The 18,425-nt window shown below is 35.3% G+C and overlaps 2 protein-coding genes across 3 annotated transcripts in view; one reads left to right on the forward strand and one right to left on the reverse strand.

Annotated features, from left to right (window-relative positions):
* Positions 1 to 84: 84 nt before the first annotated feature.
* LOC121319981 (twinfilin-1-like) lies at positions 85 to 10,300 on the reverse strand. The gene is made up of 9 exons (XM_041258020.1): positions 10,195 to 10,300; positions 9,127 to 9,204; positions 8,175 to 8,353; positions 6,638 to 6,733; positions 6,050 to 6,154; positions 4,440 to 4,565; positions 2,424 to 2,574; positions 2,016 to 2,137; positions 85 to 857 (listed from the first exon to the last, which is right to left on the reverse strand). The coding sequence occupies exons 1-9, from the start codon at positions 10,217 to 10,219 to the stop codon at positions 687 to 689; spliced, it is 1,053 nt and encodes a 350-aa protein (XP_041113954.1). The 5' UTR covers positions 10,220 to 10,300; the 3' UTR covers positions 85 to 686.
* A 33-nt stretch (positions 10,301 to 10,333) lies between these two features.
* Positions 10,334 to 18,425, forward strand: part of LOC121319977 (transmembrane protein 117-like) — a 58,122-nt gene continuing 50,030 nt past the window's right edge. Inside the window, exons 1-2 of one of the 2 annotated variants that reach the window (XM_041258015.1) lie at positions 10,334 to 10,484; positions 13,719 to 14,025. In XM_041258015.1, the coding sequence (XP_041113949.1) occupies positions 13,746 to 14,025 (280 nt within the window). In that variant the 5' untranslated portion in view covers positions 10,334 to 10,484; positions 13,719 to 13,745. Of the gene's footprint in view, positions 10,485 to 11,754; positions 12,043 to 13,718; positions 14,026 to 18,425 lie in introns of those variants that run through there. The other variant, XM_041258014.1, reaches the window with a different exon arrangement.

Consider the following 18,425-nt stretch of genomic DNA (forward strand, 5'->3'; position numbering starts at 1 on the left):
AATGTAGGCCAATTAGTTCAGTTTCATGAATAAAAGCTCATGTTTTCAAATACACTTCTTATGGAGTACATATCTTTGAAAAAAAAAAAGACAGCTGAAGGTCTATACTATTGTATAGTTAGTCATTTCAGGTCAGACAACCAAGCATTTAAAATGGACAACTGGTAGTAAATTTGCATACATGCTTTAAAAAAAAAAAAAAATCAAGTGTGTTTTATAAACCACACACTATGTAATAAAATAAGGTTGAATTTTGTAGTGGATCATCATATAAATATATTATTATAGTAAAATGAATCTTTGCATGCCATTTAGCAGCATTTCATGATTGTGCGTATGGATATCACATTTTTTGTAATTTTTATTTTTCAAAAATCTAATTTTTGTATCTTTAAGACACCAGCCCACCTCAACTGGCAGTTTTCAATTAATACAATTGAAATAATTAATAATTAATACAAATAATTGTGCAGTCCCAAACTAAATGCAATGTGTTTCTTTGAAAATTTCCCAATACACAAAATGAATCTATAAAGTAATGTTACAGAAATAGTGTTTGCCTACTACGCTAGAAAAAGTGCTTTTTTTTTTTTTTTAAGGCTACAGCTGTTCTTACAGGGCTAAAATCTATCTGAATTTGCATAGCTCCTCTGGAATGTGTTCATTCAAAGTGAAGGAAAGAGAGATTAATCCGTTGGAGATTCACCATCTGCAGGTGCTCGAATGAGCCGCCGTATCCCTCTTTTGCCCGTGGGACCCTTTGGTTTAGCGAAAGTTTGTTTGTGTGCGTGCTGTTTCGGGTGAACCTCTTCGTAAAGAAAGTCTGCTGTCAGCTCATCTCCGTCATCAATCTCGAGCTGGAAACAAAGAAACAAAACCTCTTCACTCTTTCCTTTAGAACATTCCTCAGAAGTTTAATCCATTTCATACTTCGTAAATTAGGTTTTGTAACAGATAGAGCATACAAATCGCATTCAATACGTTTAAATGCACTCAGTATTCTGCATAATCCAGTACGCTGCATGTGTATTCCCGCAAATTGTGTTTACATGCTATGGAATATGCCATTTGTGTGCAACTTTGGTAGTATGTTGACTACTGAGAACCAGTAATAAGAGTGCAATGGCAGATATCCCCCCAATACAAATGAAGAATTCCACCAGTACGCTACTGCAAAAGGGACTTTTGGTATTCTGCATAAAGTGCTAGGCATTTAAAAATGCATGTAAACAAGTTGACATTTATTTGATTTTCAGATGACAAATTTGCAGGCATGAAATCTCAAGCACATTTTTTTTTTACTATCACTTCGCTATTAATCTTTCATATTTAAAACTTGAATAAGCATTTCACAGCATTGGCACACATTGTTGTCATTAAGAAGCACTCATTTTCCTTCAGCTGTTAGTGTTATTGAATAGAAGCAGTCATCAAAACAACAGCCCAGCAATATGTTGTAGATGGTTAACATTGTTATCATCTACAACATATTGATTTACATTATACAGTGTTGAATTTTACCTTATGTGCATACTGTATACATTTGTCTACTGACCATTCCAAATGTAGTTTGACAATCCTATATTTGAGATTATCACTAGGAATACTTACCATATGGATTTGAAGGTGCAGTTTCTAATAAGGAGTGCCAACCAAAGTTTTTCAAATTAGCGTAAGCAATAGTATTACTGGTACCCCATTCATTCCCTTGGATCTCTTTTGATTCTTGGCCTTGTATTTTATACTTCAATTAAAAATATTTAGATACCTCTTAGACGATGCTATAGATTATATGTTGCTGCTGCTTCTTGGTACCAATCACTAGTTTAGCTGCTATCAGTACAATTGATTTTAAATACTGTATATTCAAATACTGTAATTCCATTCATGTGTGTGATTTACATGCAGTAAAAATATATATATATAAAACAACCATTATGAATAGTGTCTGATTCAGCAAAACTCCACAAATAACCACCATCACAACAGGCTACTAATTCTATTTAATCACTTACCTTTTTCTCTACTTCCATTTCCAATTGATTTTCCACCATGTCAATTAAAGGATTTTTGCAACTGGAGTACAGCATTCGTTCCCGGATACTACATGTATAGCCAGGCATCGAATAAATGAAGACTGCAGAGAAAAAAATCAAATCATGTTTAAAATTACTGTGTAGGAATAAATAACTGGTATTCTGAAAAACAAACACAAAATGGCACAGAATGTTTGCTAAATTACGTTCTTTTTGAAGCAGATGCTCAAACATTTACTGCAGTTTAAATTTTGTCGATTAGTTAATGGGAAATCAAATTTCTATTGTAGATTTCATGTAATTTACAACAAGCAAATAAAATGTATGCAACAGCTCTAAGTTACCATACACTGCGCCCTGCTGGTCTAAATACAAGTTTCACTGTACCTATGGATTCCAGGTAGTCTCCTTCGTGGTTGTGCTTGTAGAGGAAGAAGTGATACCGGGCGGAGTCTTTTGGAATTCTTTTCGGCAAATCCTTAATTTCTGTGGGGGTGGTGCTTGCCAAAACAATGGTTTCATTTTGGAAATCAATCTCCTGATAATGAAAAACATCAAAAATAACAAAGATGTCAAAGAAAGAGTCCGAATTTCCTCTGAACATTTTTGGACAGTGGTTATTGTTATTTGTCTGAAATTATTAAAGTTACATAATCGTTTTGGGGGGGAAAGAAACCCCACCAAGTTCAATGGCTCCTCCCGTTTGCTCCATAATGTCTCTTGCACATCTAACCTTCCACCAGGCAATATTTAACCCATGTATATATTTAACCCACATACAGACACTTACAACGTGATTTTCAAAAGGGGCAAAATAAGAACTAGGTCGCAAAATGATTTTTAATGCCTTATTATTGTAACTACCACTTTAAAGCGTCAACAAGTGAAGACACAACTCATTAGAAACCCTTTGAAAGCCATATACTTAGTGACCCAAATCAGGCTTTAGAAATCATTTTGCAACCTCATTCTTATTTTGCCCCTTATTTTGAAAATCATGCTGTTATTGTCTTATAATTAAAGGTTGCTGTACTGTCAATATACAAGTCGCAAAATCCAACTACTAATCTTTGCAAAACGCTGCAGGTTTTACTATGTTCTTCTGTTTATATTTAGAGGGGATTCCTATAAAGGGGCTAAATAACTTTTGTGACGACGTTGTTCAAGCAGGATACGTCAGCCTTACCAGTACTGAGAATAAAGAACAGTCCACACTATGTGGTACAGTTCACGTCATATATGGGGTTGGTTTGTGAGGTGTTGTGGCGTACAGCACATATATAGACACACGCACACACACACACACACACACACATAGTGAAACTCTGATACAACGTACCACCTTGGGACCATAAAATTTGTATGTTATAACTGAAGTATGTAATAACCAGGTACTGTACTGTACCTGCACAAAACTCCCACATTTAAAAAGGTAATGTAAAATGTAGTACTAATTGATTAATGTACATATACAATGTATGTACAGTAGTACAAATGCAAATGTAGACACAACAAACAATTACTGCATGTAACTACAGTACTATACAATATTTTTTACATTCTGCATTTTTATATGCACAGTTAAATATGGTCAGCTAAATAAAATAAAAAATGTACAGTACTGTAAATGAAAATGTACCTGTACTGAATAATACTGTATGTAATTAGTACAGTAATGTTAATTTACACATCACAGTATATTTGCATAAAACTACAGTAGCGTGGTACTGGATGTTTTGTAAGTGCACGCTGCGAAACTTACTGCACCCCACACACTTCTGCAAATCTGACAAACTTCTGCAAAACCGTTGCGAGCAAGTACTAAACACTAAAATGCACACGTACTGTAAAATAATAATGAAATAATAAAAAACAAAAAGGTACTGTAATTAATAAATGACTAAGTATTTAATACGACATTTATTTGGGCCCACGATACAGGTACATTATATCAGAGTGTACGTTATATACCAGGTACACTGTAAACAAGTTTGACTGTATGTGTGTGTGTGTGTGTGTGTGTGTGTATATAACTTTTTTTGTACATCTTTTAAAAACCTTTTCTTTCATATGCCTTCAATTTTGTACACTGCAGCTGTGCAAAAGTCTTAGACATGCTGCGTTTTTCTACTCTGATGGATTATGAGCATCAACAATTTACTCAAAGCCTCCACTAGTGTTTTCAACTAGTATAACAACCTTGACTTGCATAAAGAAGGAAAAACATTGAAAGAAATAGCTTGCATCACTTGATTTTCTAGGTGTGACATCCAAAGCATAATCAACAAGTACAGAGAAACATCAGCTGTAATTGCCAAATCCAGGACTGGAAGACCCAAAAAACTGTCTAAGAGTCTCTGTCTGTCTTTGTCTTTCTTTGTACATGCTACACATTTTACTTACAAGTTGGACATAATTGAGTTTGTTATCTCTCAGTTGTTCCAGAGCTTGAACAGACTCCCTGTTCATGGGAAAGGCAACTCCTTGTAGAGTCTGGTGTTTGCTGTCCACACTAACATCTGTCTTTATCTGCAAATAAAAAAGGATAGTGTGTCATCTTGGATGGTAACAATGTTACACAGAGATCATATTAAATGATTACATAGCAAACAAAAGCTGTTTGCTACAGGACATTAAAGCTTTGGTTACTACATCAAGTTTTAATTGCATCAGTAATCTGCACTAATTAATGACTCACAGTAACTAGAAAATTTAGTTTACAGATCTACAGAACAACAAACTTCACTTTAACAAGGGCCACTTTTTTCCCTATTAGTATGTTATGTTTTAAAAAACAAGGTGTGTGTGCAACACTATACAAGAAATGCACATATTGTTAGTTACTTTACAGTGGAACTAAAAACATAACATGTTTACACAGGAAAAGATGTGCACGTAAACATAAAACGTATACAAAGCTGTGGTTCGTGTAAATTATCTGCTTTTTCAAAGACGCATAAACTTTTCACCCAGAGGCCATTAGAAACTTGCCATCCTGTGTCAATGATGCGATGAGCCATATACAATTTTTAAAGGTACATTGTAACAGATTTGCAAGGTGGTATATGCTATAGTATGCAGAATACTGCAAAGTCCCTTTTCTACTAAGTGGCATGCTGGTGGAATTTTCTAAAAAACAGACATGCACATTTAATTTATTAGATGTTTGGGATAAATAGCGTCTGGAAGAAGTGTTTACTTTTGGTCAGAGGAGGCTAACAAGAGTCCCACAAAGCTGCATATAATAAAAATGGTATTCGTCTTCCATATAATGTAAACAGAATATGCAGGATTTCTATTCTACTAACTCATAACTGATTGTAGCTAACACCAGCAAACCTGGAGATAATGGACGGTATAAACACTTGGATCTACATTATCTGGTTTTACTCACTCAAAAGGTACTTTATCTCCTTCTATACACAACAACCCCCTGGCCGGGGAGGGTCCCACCACCCCCCCCCTGCCCCCCCTCCCCCCACCCGCCAAGTCACGCTTTTTTAAAAATAAACACTGGTCAGTCCACACCAGAAAGAATATGATAGAAATACATAGCTCTTTCAATTCAGGTTAACAAGAATAGTAGATTCCAATGACTAATCATTGATTTTGCATAAACAAATTCTAAATTGCTTCTATCTTATGAAGCAAATAAGGGTGTTATAGATATTTATGGGTGCTTCATCTTTACCAAAGTGGAGAATGAACCATCATGTAGACCTGCTGATTTTGTACTTGGGTTTTCTACTCAGTTGTCATTGTTTGACATTATATGGTCTGCCTTTGACTGTACCCTGCCAAAAAGTACACTCCTGCATGCAACAGTCTCACTTTACTGATCAACAGATTCAAGACAGCTACACTAGCAAGCATTACTGTAGTACTTGCAGAACTACATAGAATGCATCCCTGTTCATATAACATCAATAAATGAGGTAATCAGCAGTTCAAGTAAGTTTATTTCATCATATTGACTTTTTTTATATTTTTCATATTGAGTGTTTTAACCATACCTCATTCAGTTTGATCTGTCTTAACTCCTCTTCAGCTGCAGTCAGAGGGCATGGAGCTGCCACTGATGTCAGGTACTTTTTATATCCACTAAGAGACACATCATCCTGAAGCCGTAAAAAAGAGCAAAACACACAGGTGCCAGGTGTTTTTTTTTTTCTTCTTTTATTCTGATCCATTATTAAGATTGAAACAAAAAAGTATGTATGTTGGGCACATGCACCTGCAGCCACTATTGCAAATATAAAATTAGATCTACCATAATGCCGTTTCACTAGCACTCTCTTTATTAGGAGTAAATAGCACAGTCTCTTAACTATGGCTCCCGACTGTAGTGTTCTAATGGGGGAACACTGGAAGCGTGGAATACAGGTGAATCCTGTTACTACCGGCGGTCAGGGACATGGTTCCCCTGCAGGGAATAAAAAGTGGTAAATTGATGCTAAATTTTAGAAACAGAGAAAATATATATATATATATATATATATATATATATATATATTTTTTTTTTTTTTTTTTTTAAAGTGCACATAGATACATATGCTTTTTAGGAACAGGCCCATAGGCATAAGGATAACATAATAACTTACCTTTGTGGTGCCAAATATTTCATCTTTGATATGCCCGCCCCCAAACTCCTTCTTCACAGTTGCCCTCGTTGCTGCATATAACATTTTCTGTCGAACCTAACAAATATTAAAAAGTTACATTAGAGCTAAAATATGAGGCCATATAATATAAATGTCATTTAGGTCATATTTGATCTTACCTCAACCCTTTTTTTTCTACCAATCAAAATGTTAAGTATGTAATTTGAATATTTATATGTTGGACATGCAATTATTTGAAAACACAGGACCACAAAGTTGTTTATTTGAAATGTTATTGACAGGCAATATTTTAAGTTTTTGCCACTGCAAGCACATAGTTTTTTTTTTTCCCTCAATTATTTTTACACTTTGATTTTGCCTCCCTAACTTCCAGGAGTCAATACGATGCTTCCTATGGACTCCCCAGTAAAGACTGGCAGCTTAAAACACTTTGTTACAAATAACTCCAGTTCTAATATTGGACACTTACCGGTATTATATAAAAAGTATTTACTGTAGATGCAAAAACAGTAAATTAAACACTTTCAAATTACCAACATGTATTTTGTTTGTAGCAACAAAACTTGAAATTTTGGGAAAAAAAAAAAAAAAACCTTTGGATATACTTATTTATTCAAAGAGGGCTTTTAACTGACACACTTAATTGCAGTTTTAAGTGCCTGCTAGAATCACTGCTAAATCTAAAACTGCAAGTACTGGCAACCATCCGATGGTATTTATTAGAAACTTGTTACAAAAATTCAAAAAATGCAGATAATATATACAGTAAACCGTGTTATAGCAACAGAGATGACATACATCATGTTAAACATCTTTCTGCTGCAGTTAGTAGCAAGGCGTGGCTATTTGTCTAAAAAAAATATATATACTGTTCTGTTCAAGGAGGTTCAGACAATCTGAAGCCTGGTCAATTTAAGGCAATGTAATATCTTTGTATCATATCTAGATTAAATATTCATTAAGGCGATCAACTTAGGTTCAGATTTGGTGGCCTTGCAACTATGCTGAGGTTCAGCTACTTTGACCCCCGTGACTCAGCTTCTGTTGGTCACAGAGCACACCACAAATGAAAGCTTATAAAGTAGTGGAAAAACTCCAAGCATAATTTTGCATGCCAGAAGCGCCCCACTTCTGTATATATAGTATGCGTGTGCAGTAACAGCAGATGGACACCAATATGAAGTTGCAGTATTTTCTGAATAAATGGAAAAACATTTAACTTAAGTGAGCGTATCACAGCCCTCCCTTTCAGCTAAGATTAACACTTTCAACACGTCTGCTTTTCTAGGCCCCAATTCCAATTAACAAAAACAAGTTATTGCACCTCAAAACAAAAAGGCGGCTCTGGGAATAAAGAATTTTTCATTTCTGAATTGGTGAATTTTGGCCACTGTACAAAATATGGACACTTTCAAATGCTAACCTTAATGTATAATGACATTTATAATATAGTGTACTAGAAACAACAAACACGTCTTCAGACAGGCTTCCTTGTTACATTCAAATTGATACTCACCGGGGAGAAGTCTGGTGACCAGGCCACAAAGATCCACTCATAACCCTGAGCATTTTGTGAGTCTAGTCTGTATAAAATGTATGCGGGTTCCTTGTCTTCCAACATAGAAAGAACATAAGAATCATACTCCTGGTCCCAAGACTTTGCAGCCTTTTTGAATGAACCCACAGCAAGCTGTTCTGAAAATACATAATAATAAAAACGTGTCTTTTGTTTGGTTTGAGCAGATCTGCTGCTAATGGCTTGTGGAGAGTTAATTAACATTACTTCCCTTGATTTAAATTCAACACTTTTCACAATGTATCCGAGCATCTTGTTAGCCTTTTTTATAGCTTCCCCACATTGTCTAGATGAAGACATTTCTGAGTCAACAAAAACTCCTAGGTCTTTTTCATAGATTCCTTCTCCAATTTCAATAGCTCCCATATGATATTTATAATGTACATTTTTATTTCCTGCGTGCAGTACCTTACACTTTTCTCTATTAAATGTCATTTGCCATGTGTCTGCCCAGTTCTGAATCTTGTCTAGATCATTTTGAATGACCTTTGCTGCTGCAACAGTGTTTGCCACTCAAATACTAGTAATTGACCGTCATTGCAGTCATGAAACAGAAACTTTGTCTTTGACATAGGACGACTTATAAGAATGAAATTATATATATATAATATATATATATATATATATATATAATATATATATATATATATATATATCTAAAAAAGAAACCAAAACATATGGTGACAGTTAAAAAAAAAAAAAAACCACTGTTGGTTGACAATTGTTGTTGGGCAAACCCCCAATAAATGCAACCTGAAAATGCATGTTTGTTACTCCACATGTACAAAAACATGTACAAAAAAAACCTATCAAATCAATAAGAAATACTTTTGACAATGGAGCAGATTAACGGCAGAAAATACATATATACTTATATATATTGTATACTGACCATTTTCAATCACTATCTTCAAAAGCCGATATTCACCATTTCTGGCTCTTGAGAATATCTCCAATACTTCCTCAGAAGCTGAAATTGCATATAAAGAACATTTACAATCCCTTACTTATGCACACATGCATTTATACACATGCTGTGAGGATTACATTAAAACTTTTTGAATTTGTTTTGATGGAAGGTGCAGTAGTACAAGATCAACATTACTGGTCTGTAGAAAAAAACAATAATATAATGTTGTTGTTAACTTTTAACTATACATGTATACACAATTCAACAGAAACAAGTAGACTGATCATTAGCAATACTCCAAAACATTAATCATAGCTGGAAGAAGTTGGTGGTTTGTTTAGTCTGTGTCACAAATGGACCAGTACAGTGTACAGTAGGTTTGTTTGTGATGCATACATAAATAGTTAACGTGGGTTTAAGACCCGATTGTATGCATTCATAAAATATGTTATGTATTCCATTATGATTTATTGTGTTACTTTGTATCATCACCACTATAAAAAAAAAAAAAAAAAGTATGGAATAACATTGTTAATTCTGTTCCTATAGGAAGTAATTCTTCTACAAACAAGCCGTCTCATAAAACCAAGCTGCATTCACAACATGCACCAATGGAATTTGTTAAGTACAGTAGTTTATTAGGGTTCTAGAAAACAACCACAACCTTTTAACTGCAAAACAAATAAGGCGTTGTTGTCTGATACGGAACTGCACGATAAAGGTATATCGAATATCTTTGTGCACAACACGGCACAGTAAACCTCATAACAAGACATTTGTGCCAGTCAGGTCGAGCAGAGCAGAGCACGCAGTCTGCGAACTACAGTATGTACATGCGGCTGTTGTTTTTTTTTAACTAAATAAAAACGTTCACTTTTACACTATAACTGCTAACTGCAGGGACAATGTTTGAATCGTTGTATTTAACACATTGCCTCGACCTGACTACAACAAAAGTATATTGTTTAATCCTGATCCCAAACTATTCGTTTCCGATCTTTTTACTTTGTTTCGCAAAAATCAAAACGACATAAACAATAACTAATTTACCTTGGATGCCAGTCTGATGAGACATAACGATTGATTTTCTAGAATCACAATAGTGGTTGCAGAACACGGAAGAAGGAAGAAAACTACAGCAACTGCACCCGGCTACGCAGCAGCGTCATCACACTGCAGCGCCTCCGGAGTCACGTGGAACAGGGCAGCGGTTGTACAGTAATTCGCAAGGAGACTGCACCAAACGAAACGATAGTAGAATAGAGATTACTAAGCAAGATATTTACAGTAGTATTAGCCTATTCTGTCGTGTCAGATTTAAGCAACGTTGAACTCAAAAGGTAGGCCTACGTGAGAGTACCGACATGTATAACAAAGTTAATAACGCATGAATGAGTCACAAATTAAAACAAACTATATTTAAATGCGTTCCAGGGACATTTATTTATTAGAGCTTTCATATGAAACAGTACAACATGTAGCCTTAACTACATTTACACTAAATTACAATTTTAATAAAGTATGTAAAGTGCAATTAATGTAATATACAGAAAGAACAGCAGACAATTCAATGTTTTCCTTTGAGCTTGACTAGTTACTCTCTATAGTTTGTGTAACTTCAGACTTGTTAAACAAGCTCAGTATAATTAAAACATGGAAGGGTTCGTCCTCCCTTGATAGCCATAGCTGGTACATGCAGAAAAGTGGACAAAAGCATTTCACTTTTTACATTTTCTGTCTGTTTGTTATCCCATGTGTTCTCAGTCGTCATTAATTACATTTTCTGCACTCGTGGATAATTGCCTCTTTTTTTATTTTTATAAAGGCACCAGAAAAGAGAAAGCGTTAAGTGTGTTTAATTTCTGTAAGGAGCCTTTATAAAAAATAACCTCTAGGGAGGCTGCATTGGTAGTTTATTCTCCTTCATTAGACTTTGTTAAACATTTGCAATGGAAGACAAACTCACATTTGCAGAGCATTTGTAATACAATTATAAACAAATGCAAATTCGGAAGGCATAAATGATCAATTGAATACAGTATCCTCACCTGAAAGATTTGCAAATGTTTTAATTACTTGCACTGTAAGTCTATAACATATATGATCGTTTAATGGAAAACTCACTGTTTCAATATTAACAAATACATAGGGTGTTAAACACATGATTTATTGTCTGCCCTTTTCAGAATCTGATTGGAGACAATAAGTGATTTTTAAATTTAAATTGCATCGGGCAAATCCAGGTTTTATTTTTTTTAAAAAAACAAATCAATTACACTGGATCTCTGTAACTTATGTTTTAACAATGTTCTGTGTCAGATCGTAACAGAAACCGTTTCAAATTAGAATAGCCTCATAGAAAGAGAAAAAGAAAGGCACATGCTACACTAATGGGGATTCATGAGCTTGCTTATATTTATTCAGTGACAAGGCTGTATTGACTTCATAACTCAAACTGGCAAATAAATAACTTATGGTGAGAATAAGTTTCTTATTAGAATTGCATTCTTACCTAAAATTGTTCATTCAGAATGAATCATTGAGCTTGCAACCTCCATGTATTTGTTCACTATATTGGTGGTATGTTCCGTTGGGAGTGCATTCATCAGCTATGCATTATTTTCTCTGACACAGAACAGCATACCACCCTAGCCATGCTGACAAGGCAGTGTCGCTCTGCCTCTCGTTGCCACATGAAAAACAATTACAATGCCAAAAGGATTTGGGTGTGCAACTGTCATAAAAACAACAGGTCACTTGGCTGATCTATTGACTCAGTACAAGAAATGATTATTCAAATATTTCCAGTTTGTGTAATGATGCTGCCAATAGCAGATTGGAAGCTGATTGTCTGTCCCAGGAGCAAATTCTGAAGAAAGAAGAAACGGTGGGTTTCAGGTTGGTGTATTTAGAATGTAAATATTCTATTTATTGCACATGCGTAGGTATGCTGCCAAGCAGTAAATGCAACCAGATGTCAGCTTTGTAATCAGGTCGTTACAGAATGTGTTACCTTGGTAAATGTAAAATGAAGTGTAATCAGGAGAAACAAATTGGTGACAGGTAATATAGCCTACTGTCAGACAATGACTGTGCAACTTGAGAAAATGCGTAAATGTATTATTAGGAAGCAATATATATGTAAATACTTAAGTGATTAAACACACCCACGATCTTCTTTAAATCCCAGAAAATGCTAGAATTCCATTCAAGCCCTGGCTAGGCTGGAATAAGAGATGCTGTTCTTGTACTATGCTGCTCTTATTGCTCTTCTGAACCCATCAGTATTTCTTAAGGCGGTCCAGGCAGAATTACTGATGTATAGAAGAAGAATGTATGGCTGTACTTTACTCAACAGTGTATGTATTTATAAAATTGAATTAGATATTTTACTATTTTGTCTATCTTGGGACATGAATAAAAAATGATCTTTTATTTCTTTAACCATACCTTCGAATTACTTTAAGTAACATTTCAATCTAGAGCTAGTTGTTTCACAGATTTACTGCATAAAAACTAAACATATTAAAGATAACATTTTTATTATTTGATTAACATCCTTTTTTTGTTATAAAATAAAGTTATGTAAAGTCCATAATAAATATGCCTATCTTTATAACTTATATGTAAATGTAAAACTAAATACAATCAAAATGATTGGATGCATATACTGTACGCACTTGACCAAATTCACTAAGCATTATTTATGACTAATGCTACTGTAATAGTGGGCCTTATTCACAAAATGTTAAGGACTGTTTTAGCAGTTTTGAAAGAAACACGTTATAATAAATGTTATTTTTGTATTATTATTTTAAAACATGATTGGTACTACACTAATGCCTCATTTCCACACAGTTGTGTAAGTCTTTATCGCCTCCTTACTCCTTTGTAACTGTATCCCCCTTACCAGGGGTTAACCCTCTTGATGGACACCACATCACATCTCAATTGAGGGTGGCTCCCCAGTTTTCACCCCAATTTGGAATGCCCAATTATTATTTTTTTATCCTGGTTCACTGCTGCAACCCTACGGCAACTCGGGGGAAACGGAGGCTGAAACATGCATCCTCGGAAACGTGTTCCTTCCAGTCCATCATTTTTCCACAGCGAAGTCACCAGACCTATAGTGACGGAGGACAATACAGATCTGAATGACTCCACTGCAGACCTGCAGGTGCCCTATCAGCCACAGGGGTTGCTGATGCACGGTGAACTGTGGATTGCAGTAGTCTTTGAGTAGATGTGGAAAATGTTAATCAATGGGAGGTCAGTAATCCTGCCTGGACAGTTCTTTCTAGATATAATAGTGTGCTTACAGTTGGACAGCTTGTGGTTTAACATATTGCTTGGAAGCTTCCATGTAAATAATTTCAGTTGTAATTAAGCATTTACATGTACTTACCAAAGTGGGACCAAATGGAAGTCACTTGTATGGAAATACATAAACAAAATAAATGAACATACATCAGCATGGATCACATCATTTCTTTGGACACCATATGGTACCATAAAACATATTTTCTTAAAACATTGAGGAACAATAATGTTTTAATTATTTGTTTTTTTTATAGATCGACTGCTGGTTGAGATCCACCAGGATGGAGATTGCTACAACATTTCGCTACTATTTCCAGCACCCGTGGTCTCGTCTAGTTGTGGCCTATCTTGTAACTTTCTTTAACTTTCTGTTATTTGCTGAGGATCCTATTTCACACAGCCAGACTGAGGCTCATATGATTGTTGTGGGCAACTGCTTCTCCTTTGTTGCAAACAAGTACCCTGGAGGAGGATGGAATTTCTTGAAAGTGGTGCTATGGCTACTTGCCATCATCACAGGCCTGTTCGCTGGGAAATTTATCTTTCACCAACAACTGTTTGGTAAGCTTAAAATCAAAATCACAACAAATACCAGTTACATACTTAGTTTATTGGTTCATGGCAGTCTTTCTTTTACTAAACTCTTTCAGCCATGATTGTCGTTTATACTGCCACCTTAGAAAGGCCATAAGTAAGTATAACAAAGCATAGTGAAGCATTGTAAAGCCCAGATACTACAGGTTTGGTAAAGCATATTAAATAACATACCACAGTAAACTTTGGTTAATGCTTAGTACAGAGTGGGAAAAGTATAGGAAAACTGCAAATGGACCATTCAGATTTACTGTAATAAACTTTTATAATGGGCTGACATGGAAAAAAAAATGCTGTAAACTAGTGAAGAGGCGTTAAATTTGGACAAGTAATTTAACTGCACCATTAATGCATTGCATGATCATTGCATTCTCACTGTTACTAAATTAGAAAAACACAACAGCAGCAATTGTACAGTTACAGTGCAGTTAAATATCTGTCTAGTTAAGTCAGTTTTCCTGTGCACCTCGTATTTTTGTCATCTGGGTCAATCCCAGCAAAGATGAATCGATAACCTGCTTTCTAAGTGTGGCTGCAAAGAGCATCTTTGGTACTTTCACTGTGAAATAACCCATCTCTTGTATAGTCAACCACGTGAAACATTGAGAATGCAGATGAATGCAGTTTAAAAAAAACAAAACATAATAGTCATGATTTTGGTAAGGACACTACTTATGCTTGTAGCAACACATGAAAATGCAAATGGTGGGTCATGGGGGGACTGAAAATGAAAAGAAACCATTGCTACGGAAATGATAAAAGCTTGCAGCAATTTTAACATGATGTCACATGTTTTCTTAACCCTGAAAGACACACTTACAACCCAGGGATAACTGGGCAAGTGGCAACTCAGTACACCCAATAGCTTCATAGCAAGTACAAAAGTAAGAGAAAATCTAGTGTACGCATTGTTTAAAGAGTAAGTCGCTTCAAATGTCTATGAACTTGTAGCCAGTCCCACCTATTCTACATTTATATACACAGAGAGAGAGTAGATGGGACTGATTTAAAGTTCACATTTAATAGCATGAGGAAGGCGGTTTGGTCCCAACTCATCTCCAGACCAGCTTAAAGCCAGGTAAAGGCGGATTTAGAAAAACAAATGATATTGGAGAAACAACCCAGAACCATTCAGAATGATTGCAGAAACCATAAATAGTAAGGGAAATGTAAACAGGATGCAGTATCCACCTCATTCTAAGAGGATCACGTGGTAAACAGCAAAATAACCATTTTCAAACCTTCAAATTGTAACACTACTTCAAATAAATGATGTTGACCACCAAATGCATTTTTCCCTACTAAAAGGGTGCTTGAATTGGTATAGATATTTTTTACATGTTTCTGTGCTAGACCTGGTATAAAAATATATTTCTATTTCTTTATCACTTCGCCAACTGCTATGTCTGAAGCCCCCCCCCCAATCATATGATTTGACAACTTGATATAATTAAGTTGAATACTCACATGCATGGCCCACAATTCACAACTCAATACACAAACATTTGCCTTTAATATGTCATTTGAAAATTGCATCTTAGTCATATTTTAAAAAATGAGATTCAAACTGTCTTTCCTTTTCTGTAGCATGCACTGACAGGGACAGGATTAGAAGTAGTCGGAGCACTAATCATTTGTATTACAGCACAAACTAGAGCGCACGCACGCCTGTTCATCCCTGGGTTAAATGTAATCTTACTCTTAGTTTCATCATGCTCTTTGATAATATTATGTTTTTTCCTTCTTGCTTTTAGCTGATTTAAATTCGATTGTATAGCATAAACACATAGGCATTATTTTACTCAATAACTCACTATATTGTATTTTTTCTTATATTTTTATTCTTCTATTGTTTGCCCACTTTGTAGTAAGAAACAAAGAATTAATATAAATGTCATGTTGAATCTGCTGTCAAGTTGCATTACGTTGTCCAGCCAAATAAATGATTTAAACCTGTAGCTTAAATTCACTAGCTGTTGCTAAACTGTTGTGGCACTGTGATGCAGTTCTTAGAAATCTAGGCCTGATGGCTTTGGGAAAGTGGTAATCTCTTGTGTTGAATTTGAAGCGTTTTTTAAGCAGTATAAAGTAAGTGTGTGAGCATGAGCCTGTATGTGCATTGGCAAAGAGGTGCGGGGGGAGGGAATGTGGCTCCGAATAATGTACTAGGCCTACATTTGTACCTATAAAGCTGTTAGTCGTACTTCCAGTTTATCTGGTCAAAGTGAGCTATGTTGTATGTCATAAAAAAAACAACACAGAAATAATCTGAGAACACAAACTATTTAAAAATTGTGATTCATGTTTTGTATTGATGAATTAATTATGAAAATGCAAATATATATATATATATATATATATATATATATATATATATATATATATATATATATATATATATATATATATATCTATACACACACACACACACACACCATATTACTTCAATTTGGCTCCGCCCTCGTATTGACGCCACAGTCATATATCAGCTTTATAACAGAGGCCGCCCTCGAATAAACGCCGCTATCAATAAAGAAACATTAAGGGATTTTTTTCTCCCCCTACTAAAAACACACACAGTGAACAAACAAACGCGCAACACTGACTGTACATGTAACGCCCCCGAAGAGACGGGATCCTCAATGTAGCACATACATTGCAAACTAATGTACACACACATATTAATCACATTTTATTTTTTGGTACAGTTCATAAAGAAAATCCATGATAAACTGTACAAAACAGCAGTCCTTCTGAAGTATTATAGGTGGTTTTGTTGTTTTGTTTTCAGTTCAATTGTAATTCACGTACTCAATCCCCTTCAAATAAAAACAACGCGCTTACTATCTATGAGCAGATTTTGTTTCGGTTTCTCTTGCAGAGAAATTACAAACAAGCAAGTTACAGAGGAAAAAAAACGAGTAGGATATATTCAATTTCAACAGAAACCATGCTGATATTCTGAGGTCGTGTGGTGCAGAAAAACATCTACACTCTTGGATTTAACTACCACACCAGCATTGCCCCGCCCCTTAACAACCAATACACACTCCTGATTCACTGGTACTGTACTCCTGTCCTTCCAACTCCCACCTAATAGGCTATGGTTAACTGTCAGTAAATGTACTGCATTCCAGCCCCCAGAACACAGGAGTATATTGCTGCAGTTCGGAGCCTCGCACTTGCCTCTTCTAAAATGCCTTACATCATGTAATAAAACATTGCAGCGTTTGTAAAGCATAATTAATAAAGGCCGCCCTCGTTTAAGGGCCGCAGTCATTTTGGTCAATTTAAAATAAACACAGGGGCGCCAAATTGTGGGGGTGAGTGTACACAGGGTTCTTCTCTTGATTTCAGTGGAAGATGCCACATCAGTAAACTCATTACTTCACAACAATTGCAGCTGGCAAATATTTGAGGGGTGTTCACTTCTCAAGACACTGAGATTCAACCAGCTTTTAAAATAATATTTAAATACTAATAGAAATTTCACAAAATAAACTTGGTAAGCAATTGACTTAGATATTAACAGAACAGTATCAAGGGAAATGAAAGCCATCCTCATGTCATCTGTCACTAGTGTAAGACATCATGGTTCATAGTAAATTCATGGCACATTTATTTAATGCAAAGTAGTGTTATAATTATTTTAATGAAACCAGTGAATTGCTTTGTGTTGACTTTTTACCCTGCACAGTGCCTAATTTCCATCCCGCTAACAAGATCTAAAAGATCTATTTTATAACCCCATTAAGCCTAAAATATTTGGCATTGGAGTTAGCTGTGTTCTGCTTCAACTGACCTTGATATGACTGAGGGAAAGACTATAAAAAATAGATGCCAGTGTCAGTCCACTTGGTAAAACTGTAAATGGTTGCTGTGCAAGTGGAATGGAGGCTTGCTTAACTGGACCATGTGAGTTACCAGCCATTTGCTAGCTTTCAATTACGTTTGAGATAAATTGAAAAAAAAAAAAAAACAAAGCTTACATCCCAATGAGTCTAATAAACCATTGTAGCTCCATGCGTTATTGATTTGCTTGGCTTTTGCATGCCTCAGTTTACTTTCCTTGGGTAAACTGAACAAGGATATTTGCTCATGAATAGGCACAGTTGATGTCAGATGTCATTTTATTAAATGTTTAAATCTAATACAAACCTTTGCTGTTTGTCAGATAATTTTATCAGACAATGTACATATGGTTACACCATTCAAGTATCTGTTAGGTTTGAATGGTATATGCCAGACAAGTACAATACAGTGACACTGGATCGCACCAACTAAATGTGTTTCTTGTTCAAGTGTCTGCATAGCTTTTAGGAGCCACTATATAATCTCTTTGATGTCCTTATTTCTGTTGTTCTGCA

Source organism: Polyodon spathula, chromosome 8, assembly GCF_017654505.1.
Source record: "Polyodon spathula isolate WHYD16114869_AA chromosome 8, ASM1765450v1, whole genome shotgun sequence".
NCBI classification, from domain to species: Eukaryota; Metazoa; Chordata; class Actinopteri; order Acipenseriformes; family Polyodontidae; genus Polyodon; species Polyodon spathula.

What these genes read in the sequence shown, in the direction of transcription:
- LOC121319981 (XM_041258020.1), bottom strand. Translation starts at nt 10,219, where the DNA reads ATGTCTCATCAGACTGGCATCCAAG. An exon ending in GAAGATAGTGATTGAAAATG is followed by an intron (nt 8,354 to 9,126) that starts GTCAGTATACAA and finishes ATGTATTTTCAG; the next exon opens with AACAGCTTGCTGTGGGTTCA. An exon ending in AAATGGAAGTAGAGAAAAAG is followed by an intron (nt 858 to 2,015) that starts GTAAGTGATTAA and finishes CTTTGTTTCCAG; the next exon opens with CTCGAGATTGATGACGGAGA.